Raw genomic sequence first — 18,081 nt, 5'->3', positions numbered from 1 at the left:
GGACAACGTCTACGGTCCTTGTTCCTCCCTGTGTAGGCGTCACTTTCAGTCCCAGTTTCTCTCTGCCTTTCTACCTTTCTTTCCCTTGTCCCTTTTAATAGATTTTGAGCCCCAAAGAGGGCAGGATTCTCTCCCAATCTTCTCTCTGTGCTCACCCCGCTTCGGCCACCCCACCGGGCAGGGCCTTAGAGAGGCCTCTCTCCAGGGGTCTGTGCCTGGCCATCCTCTCAGCTGTGGTCTCCCTCACGTGGGGCTGGGGAAATGCGGGGAAACACAGGCGTCCTTGCTGCTATGGCACCTTCTCTAGCGATGGCAGAACCACTGACTCCAGCAAATCACGGTATTCGTTTTTGCCTCAGTTTTGTGCCGAGGAAAGAGCAGGTGGATTCTTGATTCTGCTGTTCAGTTTCTAGCTAGGAACAACCCCAGAAGGCTCAGGGGAGGGAAGTAAAATCAACTTTATGTTAACATCTAAATATACAATAAACCATATGAAAGTTATTTTAAACATGGAGACCAAATTGCTTTGACATTTCCCTCTTGGGAATGGCAAAGAGTGTTTTTCAGGAATTGACTTGGGAATTTTAACTTTTAAAAAACTGAAAAGGGTAAATGACAGTTTAAAATTGTAAAGGACTTTAGTTGCTGAAATGCTGTCAGGGCAATATTTTGTTTCATCCATGGGGCCTATATGTAGGAGTGGACATTGTTAGCCACCTTTTAAAGATAAGGAAAATGAGCCCAGCCGGCGGGGCTCAGTGGTTGACCATAGACCTATGAACCAGGAGATCAAGGTTCAATTCCTGGTCAGGGCACATGCCCAGGTTACAGGTTCAATCCCTAGTGCAGGAGGTAGCCAATCAACGATTCTCTCTCATCATTGATGTTTCTATCTCTCTCTCCCTTCCTTTCTGAAGTCAATAAAAATGTATTTTAAAAAATAAATAACTAGCTAAGTAAAGATAAGGGAAATGAGACTCAGAGAAAGCAAATACCTTCATGCCCTCAAGAAAGAGCGGAGTGGCTGCTGTGCACTAGCTCAGCCTGCGTCACACCTGGAGACTCCTGCGGCCGCTCCCCATCCCGAGATGCCTGCTGTGCGGTGAGCCCCCTGTTTACAGCACCGGCTGAAAGGTACACAGAGACCAGCATTGCCAGGCTGACTCTGTGTCAGGAAGACTCCCTTCAGATTCAGTGCTTTCCCCGCTTCTCCTTCTTCTCCAGGAAAATAATCAAATTTAAACATAAAAGATTTCCAGTTCTTTATTGTGAACTGTCTTCCTGTCTTCTGCCACCCCATGAATATAAAGTAGAAGTCTGAAATAATAAGTACTCTGCATACGTGTAGGTGAAATCCCTGCTGCTCTGCACACACCCCCTTCCCCGAGTTTTTGTTTTGTTTTGTTTTGTTTTTCTCTTTTTTGACACACGCCCAGGATGGCTAGAGCCAGTGAAGTACTTTTTCCACGCTCTGTTGACATGAAGGAGAGGAAGGGCTGGGACAGTCATGTGGCTCAGGCTGGACATGGATCTCAGCACCTGGATCCCGATGGGAGCCGGCACCTGGAGGAGGCCGTTGGTGGGGAAGCAGCGGGAAGCGTTAGAAGCCTTTTCTTTTCCCATGGTTTCTTCAGTGGCCATTAGTCACTCCAACTGCCAACAAGCAAAGACACTGTCTTTTGAGATCTAAGGTTCATCCAGGAAGAACACCTCAGAAGATGACGGAAATACCCAGCGAGGGGGTTGTAGCGTCAGTTTTCTGAGGCCAGCCTTCTTAGAAGACAAGACACGTCTTGGGATTGGAATTACATGTTTCATTTCTGCTAATGCAACTGAAAAGAGTATTTCAAAAGCACGAGCCCTGCTGGGCATTGATAAAAGACTTAAAATACGTGCAGAATTAATTTTTAAAGCACTTTAGCTTTGCTCCCTGCCCTTTCTAATCGTCCACACGATGCAGCCGGGAGCCGGTTAGCGGGCCGGATCCGGGTAGACAACACTGTGTTCTCAGAAACCCTCCTCATCTGTGTCCTGGTTTCTGAGCACTGAGGAATAAAAAAGGGTCAATTTTACATTTTGATGAAAGAGCAATTACAACAGACGTCCTCCAAACCAAAGCCAAAGCCGGATGAATATTGACAGAGCGAGTCCACGGAGAGCAGGAGCACATTCATCGTCTAAAACTGAAGACGTGTTCTGCACACTGAGATATCGAGGTTATAGCAGAACATTAAGTGTTTTTCCAAATGCATTTTATTATTCCCCGTACTTACCTCAAAGGACATACGATGATGCAGAAGCAAAGCAGTAATATTCTGCTGTTTCCAAAACAGGCAAATTATGGCCCTTGAATTGACTAGAAATTCGCAAAGGGGCGTGAGAGGAGACCCTTCTTCCTTGCCTGTCTCCTCAGATGATTAAATGTGCCTCAGTACTCTCACAAATGATGAAGTCATCTTTTGACTAGATTTTGGGTTATCAAAAAGTTACTTTAATCAAGCTCCCAAGCCAGAAATTCTAGACATCCAAAGCCTTTGCTAACCCTTGCCCAGTGCCCAGTGGAGGTGTTCTCAGCAGAAGCCTGAAGGCACCAGCTCCAGGGTCTCCCAAAGACGGTCATCTCATGAACAGTGCCAACTCTTGACCACTGTCTGGGCAAAAACCTCAGGGAATGTCTTTAAAGGTGCGCTTTGGGGCTTATTCACTATGTTTGGTGGCTTTAACTTCTTATTATGGTTATTTTCTCAAGCACCCTCTCCTTGGAAAGTGAGGCTATACCCCTGGTTGGAGTGTCATCTGTCATCCCTTACACCAAAAGGTTATAGGTTTGATTTCTGGTTAGGGTACATACACCTAGGTTGCTGGTTCAATACCCAGTCAGGGCACGTAGGGAAGGAACCAATCAATGTTTCTCTCTCACATCAATGTTTCTTTCTCCTTCTCTCCCTTCCTCTCTCTCTAAAAATCAATGGAAACATATCCTCAGGTGAGGATTTAAAAAAAAAAGAAAGAGAGAGAGAAATAGGGCTAAAGATAATGGAACCATGGGGTGAATTCTCATGTAAGTCAGTACTAGTAAGAGCACACAAATGATTCCCGGGTGGGGGGCGGGGGCAGGGAGGAGGCGTGGGGAGAGGCAAGATGCTCAGAAGGAATTATGAACCACCAAGGTTTCAATTATAGCTCTGCCTCTCAAGTACGCAACCACCTGTGAGAAATGCAGACTCCCAGGCCCCGCCCCAGACCAGCCCAATCAGAACCTGCATTTTAACACAACAGTTTGTATGCTCCCTAACATTTGAACACTCTGAACCAAAGCACTCCGGAATCAATCTATTTGTTTCTGCAAACAGCACATTAGAATGAGTTTCAAGGAGGAAGAAAAAGCCTAAAGAACCCACCAGCTACACAATGCAGAGCCCTTTTATTCCTGACCACCAGTACCCTTTGTGAGTTGGAAGGACAGGCCCTGAAGGGGGTCCCGCTGCTGCTGAGGACAATCTGGAAACCGTGTTCTCCCTCAGAAAGGGGTTTGAATGGCACTTCCCAAATGTATCTTATTCCCCCAGCCTTGGGGCTTCTGCATTCCTGCATTCAGTTAATGCCAACATGAGTCTACAACGCCCTGTGGTGGAGAACGACAGAAGTCCCGGGTGAATCCAGAGACTTGGCCGAAGTGACCTGGGCACCTACCAGCTACATGACCGGGACCTACACGCTGTCCTGCGTCTTAGCCTCCCAGGTGTAGAGACAGGTTGTGGGATAGAAAGCCAGCTGTAACCATCTGTGATCCTCAGGAGCCCACAGCGTTATGCAACCATAGCTTTGATGATTGATTTCTAAACAATTATTACTAACAAAAGAAGAAACAGTTTGCCTACCTGAGAAATAAGAAGACATCTCTAACATGAAAAAGGATACCACATGACTTACCTTAGTGTTTATGGAATACAAATTCTGAGCTTCTACCAATAATGATATATTTCCTATTAAAATACCTATTTATACTTACTCGGACAAAAGAATGTAATGTCAGCCTAGTCTGGGATTATCAGTAAATCTTTTTCCTGAAAAGCAATTGAGACAATTCAGAAATTGCCTTAAAGAACCACTGGAAGGAGGGAATCGAATAAAATCGATTGCCCATTCAGTCCTTTTGTATAGATGTTGGCATTACGTACACAACCAAGGCACCGAGCAGATGACAGTTTCCTTTACAGATTCTGTTTCTTTTCACCTAAAGAACCTCTTTGAGTCACTGGATCTTGGACACTCATAGAGGCTGGAAATGTAAAGTTTTTATTTCACTTGTCAGAGCCAAAACTTCGTAATCTCTTCCCCATTTGAAACTAGAATTCTAACTATCTAGCGTTCTGTGGAAACTGAGGTGATGGGTATGTGTATACCAGTAGATAAGAGACTGAGGCTCACGAGGCCACGACCCACATGTTGTCTTCTTGATAAACACCGGCTGGCCTTGACCAATCCCTCCCTCCTGAACGTGATCAGCAGTAGCTTCTCCCAAAATAAAACAGCAGCTCCTTGTATCTTCAGCATCTTAATCGAAACCTTTTATTTCACTTGCTTCTAAAATATTAGGCAATAGCAAATGCTTAAAACGCATTACTTGAAAAAAATAATTTTCTGCCATACCACTCAAATTTAAAGGAAGAGAATAAAGCAAAACAAAACAAAGAAGCTGGGAAGAACAAAGGCATATATACATCATCTAGCCAGATCCCACTGCAAACATAGTGTTGCAATTTAAATTAAATTACAATTAATAGCAGTTTTGTTGGAGTGTCTCACGTTATCACTTTAGATGCTGAAGCTTAAGTGGTTTCCATGGAGATATTTTCTCAAGGAGATGTCAGCTACTCTCTAATTTTTTTGTCCCTGATATATGACAACCTAAAGATTTTAGTACCTTTTATTCTGGGGGTGTTTTATGTTAGATAACCTCAATTTATTTTTATATGCATTTAAACGAGTGTTTTATTTGCAACTGGTTTCTGAGCCTAAAGTCTACAATTTTACATATTTTGAAACATAGTGAATAAGAACCACAACTACCTCATTTATATTCTGTAGTGAAAAAATAATAATCTTTGTTATTCCATCTTCTCCCTACCTGCTCAATGGCACAGGCAAGAAATTTGAGGCTAAAGAATGCAAATCTCTTTTTAATAGCCTATTCTTAAAACTGTCTAAATTCCATTTATTGTACTTAAGCACCTGCCTTGAAATTTCTATTAATTTTCACATTCTAAAAATGCAATAAAAATTACATTCTGACAGGAATGTTTAAAAGCACAATTAGCACTATTCATGATTCCACACGTGCTTCTAGAATGGTGATCACCATTCTCTCTGGGCTGGCTGGGCCCCTGAGGGATTGCTGCTGGCACCAGGACTATTGGGCTTCTGTTCTGCAGTGCTGGTTCGGAGCCCTCAGTTTATCACATGGTTCAGCTGATACTGTCAGACAAAAAATGTCTCTTCATGCTCAGCTTTTGAAGCTGGACAAGGGCAGTCAGAGCTTTTAGATATCATTGATCTCCCCAGAGAGCCCCCCAACCACAGAGAAGCAATTAGGCTGAGTTAGTGGGTTGCCATAAAAGCATGTCTTATTGTTGACAATTGGATAGAGCTAGTGTAGACCGATCCCTTCTCATCAGAGAGAGGTCAGATTAGTTTTTGCAAGTGGTTTCTGGAGCCAATTTCCTGGTTCAAACCCTTGCTCCTCCTGTTACTAGTCATGGGATCTCAGACACATTTTTAGCTTCCCAAGTGGGAATATGCCCATCTCACAAGGCTCACATGAGGATGAAATGAGTTAATATATGAAAAGGACTTAAAACAGGAGCATGAAATGATCAATATATGAAAAGGACTTAAAAACAGGACCTGACTTGTAGGATGTGCTATTATTTCCTAAACAGCTTGTTCCTGCAATGTGAATATTATGTGAATTGACAATTAAAGACATGTTTGGTATCCTGGGCCCTAGAGAGTTTTATATCTGAGGAAAGTGTAGTCAATGCCATTAATGATTCATTTCACGTAATCCTAGAATTTAGAGCTTTGCTACTTGTCAAGTATAAATACCCTACATGGTCACTGGGGGCTTTGGTTGTATAATGAGCCTAATGTCTGGGCAGGTGGGTTCAGAACTTGTCACTGGCACTCGAGCCCTGGTTGTCCCAGCTTCCAGGGAAGGACACCACACACACCCCTGCCCAGCACACAGATAGGAGAGTGCCAATCGGACTCTCATTTGCTTTCCTGAGAAATCCTTCCAAGAAGATGGCAAGGGAAGGGCAAAGTGCCCTTAGAAAAGAGAATAAAAGATCTTGTTTTCCGTTCTTTTGGGGGGAAGGAAAGTGCATTTTTACTCACCCAGTTCTAATATCTGACCTTTTTCTTTCTTTTTTTTTTCTTTTTTTTAATATATTTTATTGATTTTTACAGGGAGGAAGGGAGAGGGATAGAGAGCTAGAAACGTCGATGAGAGAGAAACATCTACCAGCTGCCTCCTACACACCCCCTACTGGGGATGTGCCCACAACCAAGGTACATGCCCTTGACCGGAATCGAACCTGGGACCTTCCAGTCCGCAGGCCGACGCTTTATCCACTGAGCCAAACCGGTTTTGGCCTAATATCTGACCTTTTTATTGTATTCATATAATTCTGGGAATGACTTCTCCTGGGCCTGCTCTTACAAAGTATGTGTGTTATTTCCTTTTTCCCCCCAACCTGAGATGGAGGAGGGGAAAGGAAACACCAGTGCTGAGCTCTCAGGTTGTGCCTCACATGGAAGGCAAAGGAAGAACCTATTTGTGAAGGAGACTGTGATCCACATCTGAATATATTGACGTCTATGGTGCATTTGCCTTCTCTGAGTGAGAAGGGCTGTAGTGCATCTATGGGCTCTGAGGCCTCAGCCAGACTATTTCATGAGCACGTTCAAGGGTGGAGACTCTCTCATCCTCAATTCCTGCATTAACCTGTTTTGTCGTCCTCTGTTGGTGGGGGAGGGGAGAAGAGCTACTCTCTGCGTGGTACAAAGGAAGCATGGTCTATGGATAGAATGAACAAACAGCCAGGGAGATAAGCAGAGATACACACGATTCTGTGAGACTCTTAATCAGAGCTGGAACAGCTTTTGTGGCCATCATCATGCAGTATCATTTGGGGATCCCGAAAAAAAAGTGTATTGAAAATAGCCTTTGCCTGTTTGATGCAAATCTGGTCTTGAGACTGTTAATATCTAAAGTCTATTTTGAACTACTCATGACATTTTCCAAAATATAGGCTCCTTGATACTTTAGTACCACCAAAATTGCTATGTTCTAGCAAACTTGGGGAAGTTAGCCACAGAGTGGAGCATGTGCCATGGACGAGCTTAGTGGTCTGGTCCTAGGCATGTTTCTTGGTGTCCATGTTTCTCTATGAGTATTTCCAAGAGGCTCTTGATCCCCAAGGGGAAGGACAGATGAGATGAAATCATTTGGAATATATCTATTAAAAATAGCCATAATTCTGCTCACCAGAATAATGTGAATTTGCCTCAAGGGAGTGAGCACTCATGTGCATTAAGACAACCAGGGTTAAGTTATCAATAAAGCCATGAAAATGGGGATGCTCATGCTAAAAAAACAGAACCCTGCTCTTAGTTTCACAAGGACTTCTGTTGTACCTTCGGGTTTTCCACTGATTGTTCTCAGCTAATCACCAAAGGCTGGTGGACACAGGAATCATTAGTAGCCTCTCTGTATTCAATATGTTCATTGCCTTTATTGGGAAGAATAAGAATGCTGCTTTGCTTTAAGAGTTGGGTTAGGTTTAGGCAGCTGACTTTTAAAATTATATTTGCATGGGAGTCTTTATTATCAGAAGAAGCTACACAAACATTTACACACCTCTTAATGGACTAATTTTAATTGCACCAGTCAACGAGCATCCAATTAGCTCTGCTTCTTGTCTGCACTGTTTGTCATTGGAACTGCAAACATAATTAAGACTGGCCCCTGACTTTAAGAGGGTGACTATTGCATAAGGAGTGACAAGAATTAAGATGATTGCCATTGAAAAGAGGGACAGACACATATCTGAGGTGGTTGGGGATAGTTTCAGGAAAGACATAGGATTTCATTGACAAGAAGAGGAAAGGCAAACCAGAAGTCTAGACAGAGAGTGCCATGTGGATGAGCAAAGGCACATCAACCGAAAGCACGGGAATCCATGTGCCTAGAATGTTGAGTACGGAATGTGGTGTCTCCATGAGGGAAGAGGCAGGAGAGAGATTCAGCTCAAAGGGAGCTTTGCTCCATTTGCCGAAGAGTTCAGATTTTTATACCAAAGACAATCCTAGGATATTTGTAAATATTCTCTGCTGGCTCTTCTCCTCGGCTCATCTCAGGTCACATCCATACCTTCCACTATTGCTTATGTCAGTAACTTCAAGGGAACCAGGAGAAGCATATCAATATCTCTAGATATCTGTGTTAACTCAGTTTTGTGGCCAAGGATGCAAAGCCATGAAGCAGGCTTTGGAGCAAAGAGAAACTATGCTATGTTCTACCATCCACATCACCTGAAGCAGAAAAGCAACCAATTTCATAGTCTTGTGAATATCAGACAGTCCTATATAATAAAAGGGTAATATGCAAATTGACCGAACTATGGAATGACTGGTCACTATGACACGCACTGACCACCAGGGGGCAGGCGCTCAATGCAGAAGCTGACCCCTGGTGGTCAGTGCGCTCCGCCTGTGGGGGAGCCACAAGCCGGACTCAGGGCTGGTGAGCGTAACAGCGGTAGCAGAAGCCTCTCCCGCCTCTGCAGCAGCACTAAGGATGTCTGACTGTGGACACCCCCCAAGGGCTCCTGGACTGCAAGAGGGCGCAGGCCAGGCTGAGAGAACCCCCTTCCAGTCCCCCCCCCCCCCCCCCCCCCGCTAGTGCACGAATGTCGTACACCAGGCCTCTGGTAGAATAATAACTGAATTACCACTGTGAGTTTTTGTCACTATGACTTAATATATTTTGAAGGTTCAGATTATTTAAAGGAGGACAGAAGATTTCTGTATATTTTCAAAAGGAGATGAGAAATATGACCCAACTCACAAAATATCCAAATATCTAGTAAGTAGATCTCTCTGCCTGAGTGTCCTGTAGACACTTCAAACTTGACATGTCGAAAAAACAAATTTTTCTCACCCATCCCCTATAAAAGGCTCTTCCTCTCATAGGCCCTGCCCAAGCTGAACTGTCTGAGGCCTGACTTCCTCCACAGCCCACCTGCCTGTCTCCCCACAGCCCTAAAAGGCAGGATAGGGAAGTTTATTGACTGTGGAGTTAACCCTATCTGGGTTCTGATCCCAGCTAGGCTACATACAAGCTTGATTTTTTTTAGAAGGACACGGGCTAAATGGTGTCCAGAGTGAGTTGTTACAACATCAAAAGGCCTAGAAACTGTGCCATAAGTGGAGGTAGGTGAAGGTATAAGCTTTCATCCTTGAAAAGCAACTCTTGTTCATTGAATTGTAGTCTTCATCAGGAATTGTGTGTGTTAATAACCAAATCTTGCCCTGGCCAATGTGGCTTATTTGGTTGAGCGTCATCCTGTGCACCAAAAGGTTGCTGGTTCTTTCTCTCTCTCCTTCTACCTTCCTCTCTCTCTAATGTCAATAAAAACATATATTTTTAAATGCCTTTTTTTTAAGAAAAAAACTCAGTCTTTACTAAGATATTCCCTGAATCTTAACACAAACCTATTTCATCAGTGTGTACACATTTAATTATGCCAAATAACTACTGTAAATTTTTTGTTTTTACTGGTGCCATTCAGTAGCAATGGTTCTAGTTAGACTAAGGTAGTCTGCCTTCAGAGAAGCTGCTGTTGGAAGATTTATCTTAAAGCATAACTTCTCAAGCAGAAGTCCAGCAAATATGAAATCATTTTTTAATTTAAATTATCTTACATGAATGATAATAACTCTCCTGACCTATATACAGACTTCATAATGTTTGCCTTTTGCATGCTTTATATTTATTTTATCTTAGAAAAGTTGCTAAGTTTAATACAACTGATTCTTATATTTTTTATAATAAGGAAAGAGAATATTTAATAGGTAATTAATATTCTTCTCAGCTCTCATGAAACATTACCCCCTTATAAAATGTTCCCGAAGTGTACAATGTTTTGTTAGAGCCATGTAAAATATTAATATCAAGAAGTGATTACTTTTTAAAGCAATGCTGCACGCTTTAACAAGCTCATCTGTAAGTACAGCCATTGCCACCAGTTGTGAATGGGATAAAGGTGGGAGGAGGCAGGTTTCGGTGAAACTGAAGTATTGTGATCCATAAGCTGTCTGTCCGTGGAACTGAAGCAGTCAGCCCGGGTAGTTTAAGAGTCTAAGATTCCTCCAAAGGCGTTGCGCACTGCTCTGCGAAGGAAACCGGCAGGAATGGAGGGGGAAGTTGCTGTGATTCTCCTGGGAAACAGCAGCAAGATGGGTCCACCTGAAAGGGCATCTCATTTGGGAAAACGGGAAGTAAAGAGTTGTATGCGAAGATAGGTGCCACGTTACTTGGGATGAACGATAAAGCTCACTCTCCGACCTGACTTTCCATTTCTTTCTCTACAGCCAGTGCTGATTTTCCATATAACCCAGGACAAGGCCAAGCTATCAGAAATGGAGTCAACAGAAACTCAGCCATCATTGGAGGTAGGTGGGTACAGAACAGGCTTTCCTGTGGCTACTCACCGATGGGGAGCAGTCATTTTTTTATTTTTAAAAAATATATTTTTATTGATTCCAGAAAGCAGGAAGAGGGAGAGATAGAAATATCAACGATGAGAGAGAAACATTGATTGGCTGACTCCTGCACATGCCACTATGAGCCTACCATGACCTTCTGGTTCATAGGTCAATGCTCAATCACTGAGCCATGCCAGCTGGGCCGGAAGCAATAAAATCATAGTCCAGGGGAGAAATAAGTTCTGTAAATTTTTAGTATTCATTTTGCTATTTAAATATGGCTTCAGATTATGAAGTATGGATGTGGATAAACTGTGGGAATGTAACCTGGCTACTTTCTAATGCACACCTGTAAAAAAAGAATAATGGTGAGCTAGCCAGAATCTGAATATGTCAGTAAGTAGCTGAGAGGCAATAGCCAGGACATGTCCTTACTCCCTCCTATCTTTTTTTACTTTCATTCTCTCACGTCCCAAATGGTCCAGGATAGCTTACTACAAAAATTGGAAAGACTGTGCCGTTCTAGTTTCAGAAAACTAATAAGCCAGAGTATCTACTTTGTTCCAGTCTTTTCTTCTGACCATGGCTACATGTAGAATAATTAGACTCTCCTGGGATAATCCTTATACTTGGATCAATATTGATAACCTGTTGCCCATTGCCATATTCTCTCCCTGCTTCTGTCTTATTTCATAAAAGTGTTTCTGCCTCTCTGAGTATAACATATATATGTATGATGCTGCTTAATCACAATTCCAAAGTTTGTCATATGCTTTTTCTTCATCTATTGAGATTATCATATGGTTTTTCTCCTTTATTTGCCTAATGTGATAAATTACATTGCTTTATTTTTTTAATGTTAAACCAATCTTGTATTCCTAGAATTAACACCACTTTATCATAATATATTTTTTACATATTGCTAGGTTTGATTTTTTAATTTTATTTAAGAGGAATATTGCTTGATGATTTTCTTTTTCATGATGTGTTTGTCTGGGTTTAGTATTGGGATAATACTGGCCTCATAAAATGAGTTGAGTAGGATTTCCGCCTCCTCTATTTTAAGAAAGATGTGTAGGATTAGTATTGTTTCCTTAGGTCATGTTTTTTAGGTCTTCTACATTCTTATTGATTTTCTGTTTAATTGTTCCATCAGTTACTGAGAGAAGAGTGTTGAAATCTCCAAATCTGTGAATTGGTCTAATTCTCCTTTCAATTCTGTTCGTTTTTGCAGTTGTTGTTTTTGGAGGTTTGTGTTTTTATGGGAGAGGGTAGTGTTTGAAGAAACCATGGTGAAGTGGGGGGGAAGTGTTTGTGGGATATGTCAGATCAAGTTTAACCTGTAGTCCTTGCCCTGTCTCCACCAGGGGTCATTGCTGTGGTGATTTTCACCATTCTCTGCACCTTGGTCTTCCTCATTCGCTACATGTTCCGTCACAAGGGCACCTACCACACCAACGAAGCGAAGGGAGCAGAGTCGGCAGAGAGCGCAGATGCTGCCATCATGAACAACGACCCCAACTTCACAGAGACCATTGACGAAAGCAAAAAGGAATGGCTCATTTGAGGGGTGGCTCTTTGGCTGTGGGATAGGGAGGGGGAAGGGAAGGGGACAAAAGCACCCTGCTTCATACTCTTGAGCACATCCTTTAAAATATCAGCACAAGTTGGGGGAGGCAAGCAACAGAAAATTCTTGAGACTGATCGCCACACACACAAAATCTATAATAATACTTTTTAATATTTCTTTATAGCTGAGTTCTCCCTTCTGTATCAAAACAAAATAATACAAAAATGCTTTTAGAGTTTAAGCAATGGTTGAAATTTGTAGGTAAAATCTGTCTTATTTTGTGTGTGTTTAGAGGTGTTCTAAAAATCCATGGTAACAGGGCAAGTTTTCTACATTTTTAAGAGCCCTTAGAACGTGCATATTTTTTCTTGAGAAAAGCTGATACACAGTCACGTGGCTTCCAGCATTCTTTTCCTTTCACATTAGTCAACTTTTAATGGGCTATTGTAGCTACTAGTTCATGTTCATATAATGTTTCTTTTTGGTATCCTATAAATTGGAGAAGGAAAGAAAGAGGCAAAGAGAACCTATTATTTGCCAGTTTTCAATTAGACCTCAGCCTGTGCCGGTTTTCCAAGAGTTCCTGCCTGAAGCAGTCAAAGGAAGAAGGTGTATTGCACCTGGAGGTAGAAACATCATCAACACAGCAGAGAGAAGCATTAAGTACCAGGGCAAGTAATTTCACATTGGGATTGCGGGTTTTATTTTTCATTGAATTCTGCGAGATCGTATTGTTCTATGTTTGTAGTCTTAGATCTATTCAGGATCTGTACCTTTCACTGGTGACCAACTGAAAAAAGATTTTCCTCCGCTCTACCTACAACATACTGGGTTATGTTACATGGATGTGTAAGCATCTCATTGTGGGATTAGAGGCACATGTCACGATCCATTTGCTCTGTTTCTTTCATAGTTGTAGCAAGAATATGGACACTGTCTGGCTAATGCATAAATTAAGTGGTTCTCAGTTTGCTTTAAATCTCTAATTTTTAAGCCCCTGTGACAAACTAGCAGACAATGAATGGACACAATAAAGCCAAGTTTTGATTGCTATTTGTACTTCTACTACTCTGGAATCCTATGGGGAAAACACTGCCATGTTTTACATCATCTACTCCCTGTATCACTCCATCTAAAACAGACATGCTGCGTTGGTTCAGGGCTCTTCCTTGGCTCTGGTTCACCACAAACCTGGTCTCCAAAACTGCTTCTCACAGAATGAATCTGTCTACTCAATCACACCTCACTTTAATCAGGAACTTTCACCAATTATTCCAACAAATAACTCATTGGTTTTATTTAAAAATAATAGACTTATAGTATGTAAACCAATGAGACAGAGATCCTATTGGAACATCTAAAAATAATTTCACTTATTTAATAAAGGATTACATAAGTTATTTCTAGACTGACTACCATTTATGGTCATTATAGTTCAGGCTCTTATCCTTAATACTTTTTAAAAAAAATTTTTAGACTCCAATATTTGATCACTTGTTTTCCTTCTCCTGCTAGGTAAGATGAGGTTAAAAAGGTATCAATGCTATTTTTCTGATAGCCTGCCTCAGTAAAATGGAAATTCTAGTTTACTTGTGTATATGCATACTTTTCAACTTAGTTGGTATGCCGAAGTTATTGGAGGATCTCAATTTCCTGAGTCAGGAAAATGTTGTCCATAGCTCCAGAGGTACATGGCACAAGTACTGGCACATTCCACAGGAGACACGACCCATTCAAGCCAAGGTGACAGAACACTCGGGAATCCAAACCCCTTTGTCCAGTTGCTGACCTCAGGTCCTCTCATGAACCCCCTTCACTAAGAAGGGTGTTAATCGCTCTCCTGTAAAACACATTAAAAATGAAAAGTATTTAATATGATAAATATCAGAACACTGTAACATTTACAAATGACATAGAAAACAACGGCTGTTGATTGAACCAAGATGCCTCCGTTCGGGGCTCTTTTATGTATTATCACATTGAAAAAGCAAAGTTTAAACGTTGTGTTATAGAAATGTTTCTGATTTTTTTAAACCTATTTTACAGGCATTACCTTTGTACTTAACAAATAATGCAGATTGGTTACTTCTCGCATTTTCCTTGATAGCTTTGTTCTCTATATACAGTATTGTCTCAACACTTCCCCGTTCCCCCAAATGGTTAGGGAATTAAAACAATCAAAACATTCCCTGATACTAAAATGTCCTCACCCTTTCTCTTTTCTCTCTTCATTCCACTTTCCTGCTATAAAATGTTAAAAGTAATACCCAACACTTCTCTGACCCAATTTCCAAACCAAGGGCACTGGAATGCCTACCGGGATCAGTGGGTCTCCCGCAGCACCATCATCTGGGATGTTTAGGATGGACAGAGGTATGACTGTCTCTGCCCTTAAAGGGGTTACAATCCGACCAGCAGACAGGACACAAAAAGGTAGATAAGGAATTAAGTGCCAAAAGAAGGCTGGAGATCTTGGCTTCTCTTTGGGACTGTGGTCTTCACAATAATCCCTAAGTCTGTTTATGAAGCCTCTAGCCAGTGCTTTCTAAATGGTAAATAATTTGTTTATGTGAAGAAAGGAAACCAGCTTCTTTCCGGCTCCCTCCCTTGAAAGTTTAGGACAGTGCAGCCTAGCTAGCCGAACGTAGGGCCCAAGCGCGGTGCCTCATCTTGCTTCGTCAACCATACTCCACAGAATCTCCACATCTTCCATCCCAATTTATCAGCAGTCAAGCACAAAAGGCCAGTGGTAATGCATCTTTACGTGACAGGAACAGACAAACAAAACCGTTTTTTAAAACAAGAGGCTGGTTTACAGTCACAAGGAAAGCTCCTCCTGGGCTTAGTGTTGCTTGTGTAGGAAATGGCTTCTGTGTATAAAGCAAGCACCTATGTTCTGAGAAGCCAGCAGTGGGGACTTTGAATGAACGTAAAATCAGTGCCATTCTAAGCTCTCAAAATAACATTCCATAGAGCTCAAGGAAGCTAGCAACAGAGGTGAGAAGTTATTTTATGGTTAAGCTCTTCTCTGGCCCTTCTTTATAAGACTACATTTTTCCTTGTGGCTTTCAACCAACTGCTCAAATCAAGCAACTTATATGAAGTTTTTTACTGAAGAGCTGGGAACGAGAGTTTGGAGTGAGTGCCTTTGTTGGAAAATGCCCTGTTGCCTGCATTTGATAAACGAGCCACCTTTGCTAACAGGAGCAGGAATCGAGGGGCACAGGGAAAAGAACTGGTACAAGCCGAAGAGATTTTCATGTTATGGTTGACCAGCTGTTGAACCACCAGGTGCCAGCTGAGAGATGGGCACAAAGACACAGCCACACCAGAGAAGGCACTTGAGGCAACAGCTACAGCTGCCGGATATGAAAGCAGAGTGTCCGCGAAAGGTCAAGAAGAAGCTTTGATTTCCCTCTACAACAGGATCAGTTCTTTTCTAGTCTTCCACTTGTTCTTCCGGTGTAAGCATGTTCATGGTTGCTTTATGTCTCACACCTCCAAACAATTAGCACCTAATTTGAACCTCTTCGTATGTTCTCCTTTCCATCATCCTACCAAGCAGTTTTCAAAAAGAAAGGCAGCAAATTATCAAATCAAGTTATTCATTGAATTCCAGTTAACCAGCCAAATATAGGTCACAAGCTGCCATCCCAGTAGAATGAGCTGATCCTGAAATTGATGAGAAATTATAACAGTGAGTCTTGCCAATTTGGACTAAAGAACAATGGGCACCATTTTTTAAATGACATTTGGGGAGTGAGGACCCTGAGAGTCAGCTGACAGAGTGCCTGCCCTTCCTCTTGCTCCCTGCTTTGCTCTGTGACTTTTGCCAAGTTGCCGAACCGCTGTCCTCCTTTGCCTGTATTTAAGTTAGAGCTGTTTTACCCACTTTATAAGACAATTGTGAGGGGCACCGACTCCTGACGGGGGAATACTTGGAAACCCAAATATAAGGGCCAGAGTCAACGGAGCCAAGTAGAAGACGTGCTTTCTGGGTTGTGGATGTAAGTCACGTGCAAAGAAACAATGTGGCCATATCAGGGAAGGTGGAGCTATGCGGGGCATCGCTGTACAACTAACTGCTAAGTTATCCATCAGGTAGACTGCCAAGGGGCCAACTGTCAACACTGCAAGAGGCAACACAGCCCAGACAGAGCCAGAGAAATCAGGACTCCGCGTGCATAAAGCCCTAAGTTCCCACTCATCCGCCTGTAGTTTACCCCAGCCCTCGGTGTGATTGACTGGCTTCTAAGTAAGACAATACGAACAACAAATGTGACTTTTTGCGTAGCCTGCTGGCTCTGCATGATAACGTTGGAAACGTCCTATTCCTTCCCCAGCAGTATTTTTTGGATACAAGTGGTATGTAAACCGATTGTAAAGCACAGTTGAAAAGTTGGTTAACTCCCGTTGAGCACAGACTGGCAGAGGTAATAAAGGCAGAGGGGCACCTGGGTATTAATGTCTAACATGCATTCACAAGTTTATTTTCCAGATGAAAATGTTCTTTAAGAACAGGTCTATGGACGGTCTGCACCATTCTCAAGCCCTGGCTTATTTCTAGTCAGTGCTGGACTCTGGATGGCTATGAGAACACGGAGGCCCCTCTCTCGTAGGCCAAGAGACAGTTCCCAGTGTCGCTCATTCTAAGTTTTCTTTCGTCGCGTTTTCCTTTTTTTTTTTTTTTTTTTTTCCAGTGAGCATGGTGACTAGGGAGGTTAGCGTTGTGAAAAGTTGGCCTAAAATATTCTTTCTGTAAAGTCAATGAGGGTCCCATTCCTGTGAAATAACACAAAATTTCACTCTCTAAAAGCAGCAGCATGTAAACTAGAATGAAAGAAGGAAATTATGTATGTATGCCTAATATTCTTTGTGAATGTTCTTTCATTTAACTAAAATTATATTAGAAACCAGATTGATAAATAAAAAATCCAAAATAGTTTTAATTATCCTAAAAGCAGTTTTCTGTGTTTTGTTCCACTTGATTCTCTTAGAAGCAATTGTCAGCTTTCAGCAAAGAAAGTTCCAAGCCCTGAAGTTTACATCTCTTGGGAACATAATCTTTCCAAAGCTGTGAAGATACAGCCCCTCCTCAAAGACAGGTGTTATGTAGATGCACCCATTGTTAACCTTCCTTGGCCGCACACTCCTCCTCTCCCATTTTTCTTAAAGTGCTTCATGGATATTGGCTTCATGTGTTGGTTTAATGTGCACACAGCTTGGTAAAATGTGGACAGAGCCCAGCGATGTCCAGAGCGTATTCTGAGCCTTATTCGGAATGAGGAAGTAACACTGGATGATGGACACAGGGATCCAGGCCAGTGAACTAGACCCCAGGGCTCTGCACTGCGTGGAGGTGCGGACCTTCCTAAACGTACTCCGTGTGTAATAAGAGCTGTCGTCCTGAGTTATCACGCCCACTTTCTGGTCTCCTGTCACCATTGGGAAGGCATTTTCTCTTCATCAGTTCTCAGTGAAAGCTTTAAATACATTTTTAACGCCAGTTAACACCCAACCTCTCTGTTCCTCAGCAGTTCTCAGGGCCAATCCCCAGCCACAGCAGTGGCACGCCAGTCCGTTTAGAAAGCATTATGCCATAGGATCTTGTCATCAGGCTGCTTTGCGAATGTGGTCCAACGGGTACAGGGAGAATGTCATCAAGTCCCTTGACAATCAGCACTTCCAGATGTTCTTAACAAACACATGTTTAAAGGGTGAGCCAGCAAGTCCAGGGT

General features: G+C 42.3%; 1 protein-coding gene across 1 annotated transcript in view; it reads left to right on the top strand.

The window, feature by feature from the left end:
* The window catches only part of CNTNAP2 (contactin associated protein 2), a 1,845,950-nt gene extending 1,833,507 nt beyond the window's left edge, over window positions 1-12,443 (top strand). The window contains exons 23-24 of the mRNA XM_079786825.1: window positions 10,660-10,740; window positions 12,141-12,443. Of these exons, the coding sequence (XP_079642951.1) occupies window positions 10,660-10,740; window positions 12,141-12,340 (281 nt within the window). The 3' untranslated portion in view covers window positions 12,341-12,443. The remainder of the gene's footprint in view (window positions 1-10,659; window positions 10,741-12,140) is intronic.
* The last annotated feature ends 5,638 nt before the right edge of the window (window positions 12,444-18,081 follow it).

The sequence above is a fragment of the Cnephaeus nilssonii genome, assembly GCF_951640355.1.
Source record: "Cnephaeus nilssonii genome assembly, chromosome: 12".
NCBI classification, from domain to species: domain Eukaryota; kingdom Metazoa; phylum Chordata; class Mammalia; order Chiroptera; family Vespertilionidae; genus Cnephaeus; species Cnephaeus nilssonii.
This window is presented reverse-complemented; position numbering and strand designations above follow the sequence as displayed.